Source organism: Cyprinodon variegatus, unplaced genomic scaffold (assembly GCF_000732505.1).
Source record: "Cyprinodon variegatus isolate N-32 unplaced genomic scaffold, C_variegatus-1.0 Scaffold74, whole genome shotgun sequence".
Taxonomy (NCBI): domain Eukaryota; kingdom Metazoa; phylum Chordata; class Actinopteri; order Cyprinodontiformes; family Cyprinodontidae; genus Cyprinodon; species Cyprinodon variegatus.
In genome coordinates, this window is record NW_015150527.1 from 1,745,950 (window position 1) to 1,751,745 (window position 5,796).

The 5,796-nt window shown below is 33.8% G+C and overlaps 1 protein-coding gene across 1 annotated transcript in view; it reads left to right on the top strand.

Moving 5' to 3' along the window:
* Positions 1–3,934, top strand: part of LOC107083393 (complexin-1-like) — a 26,822-nt gene extending 22,888 nt beyond the window's left edge. Inside the window, exon 4 of the mRNA XM_015372594.1 lies at positions 2,419–3,934. Coding sequence (XP_015228080.1) covers positions 2,419–2,610 — 192 coding nt within the window. The 3' untranslated portion in view covers positions 2,611–3,934. The remainder of the gene's footprint in view (positions 1–2,418) is intronic.
* The last annotated feature ends 1,862 nt before the right edge of the window (positions 3,935–5,796 follow it).

A 5,796-nucleotide genomic window follows, 5' to 3' on the forward strand; every position in this document is an offset into this window, starting at 1 on the left:
ACCTTCACTGCACAGACGATATAGAAAAAAATAAAAATGTCTTAAATTAAGCGCATTTACCCTAAATTTGAGTAGGTAAATAACAGGATCTGCCATTGGAATGAGCATTTTTACTCTTAAATAAGATAATTAGACAAAATATGCACTTGAAATAAGACAATGCAATTTTTTCCCCTTATTTTAAATGCAAATTGTCTTGCTCCATCAGCAAAGAGTCTCACTTACCTCCTCAACGCAAGAAAATTTTTTGTTATTTTAAGAATAAAAAACTATTTCTTTGCAGTGTTGAACTTGTTTTAAAGCTGAGAAGATCCTAGAGAATAAAATCAGTCAAAGTTATGCTGCAGCAATCCCTTTCATATGATTATTTGACAAATACACAGAATGTCAATCCAATCATTTATAAGACATAAAACTTACAGGGAGATACAGTCTTGGATGCCAGCGTAACTTCCCATAAAAATACAGACCAGAGAATATAGCACAAAATGTTAGAGCACTTTGAATTGTAGACTATTAATGCTTGCTAATATAGTTTGGCTTTCCTCTGAACATTTGCAGTTTGAGTTGTTTTAAACATCTCTATTAGTCATCTGACTCCTCAGGGACTATATTTTTTAATTTCAGAAAAGCTCATAAAAAAATTTTACAATTTGTCGAAAAAGAATATAAAAACAGAGGTGGATAGTAAGCAGTTACCTTAAATCATTAAAATTATTTGTGTCACTTAAAAAGAAAAAAAAAGTGCAATTTATAGCACCTTATTTACTTGAATAAAGTTTCTGTCTAATCTATGCGCTAACATACTACAGCTGTTGATTTTGTATGTTTTCTAACTCAAAAAATTTATTTTGAAGGGTATTTATTTCACCTAAAGTTGTCATTGTGCAATTACTTAACAAACTGTATGTCTATCTCATTCTTTTAACCACCATAATTTCTATATAAATCTATATATTTTATTTAATCAGTGGTAGTTTTTATGTTTAGTAAGTAACATTGATTAGCGTTTTTTTCGAAATACTTTTTCACTCTTGAATAATTTTTAGAATTAATACTTTTACTTTTACTTGAGTCAAAGTATGATAAAATAGTATTACTTTTACTTGAGTACAAGTTTTTAGGTACCCCTCAGCAGGGGCGAAGCTAGATGGGGGGCCAGGGGTGGCCATGGCAACCCTTAGCCAATCGTTGGCCACCATTTATTTCCCTCTAGTACAGATGGTGGCAAGAATAATACTCTCAAGTGGAATATTCAAAACATTTTAATTTTTCATATATTACTTTATACTATTACTTTATAACTTTTATATATTACTATTACTTTACAACAACAAAAACTGTGGTTAACTATGCCCATCAATATACTAACATTAAAGATGACATTTAAGAATGCATGCTCTTTTCAGAAATAGATTTTGTGTTTTATGGGTTAAAGAGAAAATCATTTGTCTCCACAAGTCATATAGGAGTCTTCAGTGAAATCATAGATAAATAACAATTTTAATAAAAACTTATTTTATAATTATAAATTTATGTCAATATTAGTACCGATAAATATCAATTTTATGCAGAATGATTACTGATAAAAGTAGGTAAGTAATGACAATGGAAAAGATGTTCGCCCAAAACTCAAACCTGAAAGAATTTTATCCACTATACCTTTTATTTAGAAAGCACAGATGTTTCAATATATTTGTCTATTTGTTAGCAAAGGCAATGGGAAAGTATAGTTTGTCTTTATTTAGAAAATGTGGATGTTTAGCTTGTTAATTTTCCTGTTGGAAATGTAGATTGACCGTGAGGTTCTGGTGCCTATTTACTTTTGGCTCCCCCACTGTGCATTGGTTATTGCCTGGCCACCCTTATATATAATTTCTAGCTACGCCTCTTCCACCTTGGTCTAAAACCATGAAATGGATTAAAAAGGCAGCAGCAGGTGTAATACATGGGTACACAATGGTTTCTTGTATAAAATAGAATCCCTTAGCAAAAAGTAGTTATTCAAGTATACTAAAAGTGCACTAATTTCATGCTTAAAATCAGACAGTGTACTTAGAGTTAATTCTAAACTATATTTCATATACTTAACAATAGTATAGTCAAGTGTACTTGACTATACTATTGTTTACTAAAGTATACTTTAAGTAAACTTAAAAATGTCCCAATTTAGTTCAAATTAGTATTACTTTAGTAATACTTCAAGTACACTGTTCGGTATACTTTTTAACCTTATACTTATATCTAACTATTCTTAGTAGAATTTACTTCCAGTATACTACTTCTTGCTAAGGGTGGACAAATAGGTAATAATTGAACTGGAGACACAAACGAACTTGAATCTACTGTGTGTTTTGTTTTCTTCTTTATTTTCACATTGCTCTCCTCCATTGTTCTGGTTTTGTGTTTCGATGCCAGTATGGGTTGAAGAAAAAAGAAGAGGTGGAGGCTGAAGCAGCGGCTGCTGCAGAGGAGCCTGCAGCCGGCAGCTTGACTCGACCCAAAAAGGCCGTGCCATCTGGCTGTGGTGATGAGGAGGAAGAGGAAAGCATCATGGACACAGTGATGAAATACCTGCCTGGCCCTCTGCAAGACATGCTAAAGAAGTAGCTTAGCCTAGCAGCTAACTAAAGCTAACATCTGACTGAATTTACAGGCTACATTCACAAGGCTTGAATCAGGTTTTTACTGTCAATGTAGATTTGAAATAGAATTTAGAGGAGTGTTTCTTGGTGTTAAATCACAGCTTTGTAGTAGGGTAACTTCTCAAATGTGAACAAACAGACTAAACTGACTCAACAGCCAGGTGAATGTTAACTGGAGCGATGTTAGCATCGGCCATGTTGGATTTCAAAGCTAACAACTAGTGGAGGGCTAAAGTCACACTTCAGATGGTTTATCCTTCTAGTCTGAGAGGTTTTGAACTTTTTTTTTTCTCCTCTGCATTTGCTGCAGCTTGGAAAAATTACTGTCTGCCACCTTCACTCAGTTTGTAAATAAGTGCATACCCTCAAGGTGGGCAAACAATAATAGATATCACATCTAAAAGAATATATCAGTGGCTACTAAAAAAAAAGAAAAAAAGAAAGAAAAAAATCCTAATAAGCCATATTTTAAGAACAATTTAAAGACTAATGTGTGTTCCTGAAGTTTCTGTTCCATGTGTTCTGTCTAATATGTAAAACTTTTTGCACACAGTGTTCCACGTAATATGTAAAACCTTTTTGTCTTTTCAGGCGCACTCCTTCAAACACGTTACACGTCGTTCATGTCGTACAGTGTGCAGAAATCTTTCTACTTACTTGCCCAGTGTTATGTCTTGCATGCCATATGTCTGGACAGTTTGTCGTGTGAATATGTAGTCAAACCACCTGATTCTTGTCAATCTCGTTTCTTATCATGCAAAAAAAATACCAAGGCAATAACTTAAGTTTGACTTTGTTTACTTCCATGTTGATATAATCGTTAGTTATAATATTATCAATAGTTTAAAAAAAATAGTTATGGATGTATTCAGGACAATAATTTTGATTTGCTGGGTGTCTTTTTTTTGTCGTTTTTGAGGAAGAATGACTGCTGTGGCTGTTTTGAACAACAGCCAAAACCTTAAGCTTTCAGCCATAACACCAGAAGTTACAGTATCTATACTACTTCAATCAGGATCTATGAGATGGATATTTTGAATGATACATGTATTTATTTATTTATTTATTTTTATTAATATTATGTCGAAGAGACCGTAACTTGTTGGAGAGTTGCCACTATCCTTTAATGCACAATCCCAGCCTACTAATTTTGTTTCACAGAAAATCACATCAATACGTGTTTTATGAGATTCAGAATTGCCGTTTTGGATGGAGCTTATGCAGAATGACAAGAGCAATAAAGGTTTAAATGTATGTTTCTGCCTGAGATACAATAAAAATTTAAAATCCTCCTCACAGATATGAAAAGTGTGTTTCTTTTTTCTGGTAATACATTTACAAGAGGACAGAAGGAAAACAAGATGCACCAGGAATTTTTTTCCCTTTTATTTGTTTTTTGTAGATTTTTGGCCACATCAATACAATTCAAATATAACCGACATTTTAGCAGCTTAGATCAGCTGTTAAAAAATGTCTATAAAGGTTAGTATCATATTAATAGAAAATATTTTATGTAGGGATGGTGAAAAAAGTTTGACAAGGTCTTTCATCTATTTTATTTTTAATGTTCTGATATTTCCACAGAGCAATGCTTTTAATCATCATTTTGTCTACTTTAATGGTTTTGAAAAAAGATTAGCCTTTACTGGAAATAAAAGGGAAGATATCACTTCCCTCTATTATTAAAAATGAAATATAAATATAAGTTTTATGACACTAAAAGTGAGAGTTTCATAATCATTATGATGTTACCCCTGAGGTGTATGGGGGGGCAAAAGGTACAGAATTAAATGGATAAATCATGAAATAAGAATGTTCAATAAATATTAATTAATTATTGGATGTCCCTTCAAAAAGGTTTCATGTATTCTTTATCTTAAACATTACGTAGTAAATAATCATATACTTGATTAAGTATTACTCTCCAATAGATTATTAATTATACATACAAAAGTTTGAATAAGTTGTCATTTAAAAACATTTATAAATTATTCAAAAATACATGTAATCATTTCAGTCTATTTTTATCAAATTAAATATAGATAAAGAAAATTCCATGTATTTTTGAAGGGCTGTCAGTATTTGTCACTGCTGTTTTGAAGTGAAGTGTTTAAACCCTCTGGACAAACATTTAAAACTATTAAATTAACTAAAGGGAGACAGAAAAAATATTAAATGATACCATACTCACCATTTCTTATTTTTCCTGGATCAATTCATTCTCTAAAACTGAAAGAATTGAAAACTGTACCTTCAACACCTTCATTCAACTTTCTTACAAACTTATAACAATTTCTAATTAATGTTTTTCTTTCGATTTCTTAGTTTGATAATAAAGATTTTTTTTAGATAGCAGATAGAGTCTAAAACCAGATCTTAAGAATGTCTTCCATCTTTTCAAGTAATTTAATACAATGACACATCTTTCTTAGCAAATTTAAAGATAAAATTTAATTCTGGTTTAAATTCTTCAAAGTTACTCTGGGCAAATATTTCCGCTGAAGGCCCCCGTGTCGTGCCGGCTCGGTGGTGGACAACTGCAGTAAGGATGCTGTCAAGCAGAAGAAGGACTGCTATGGTCCTGGTTGGCTCGTGAGACTCGTGAGACAGGAAGCAGTTATGAGGTCAAGTGTACTGCAACCCAGATGCTTGCAGAGGCAAAAACTGGGGCCTCAGATGAGTTTGGAGAGGCAATCAAGAAAGACTATCAACAGCCTCAAAGCGATCCTGGCAAACCATCTGGCGCCTCCAGAGGGGAAAGCAGTGCTTTACTAACACAGTTTTCATTGGGATTGGGGAGCAGCTAAGCTTGAAAGAGCAAATCCTTGGTCGGTTGAAGGAATACTTTGAGGGTCGCACCAATCCGGCTGACACGCCTTCTGTGGTGGAAGAAGTAATAATGTCCTTAGGGACAGATTTGTTCATCGCTCAGGCTGAAGCCACTGAGATGGTCAAAAAACTCCACTGTGACAAGGCTTCAGGGATGGACAACATCCATGCCGAGTACCTTAGAGCTCTGGATGTTGTTGGGCTGTCTTGGCTAATATGCCTCTTCAACATCTCTTGGAGGACCGGGACAGTGCTCCTGGATAGGCAGACTGGTGTGGTGGTTCCCCTGCATAAGAAAGGGACCCGGAGGCCGTGTTCCATT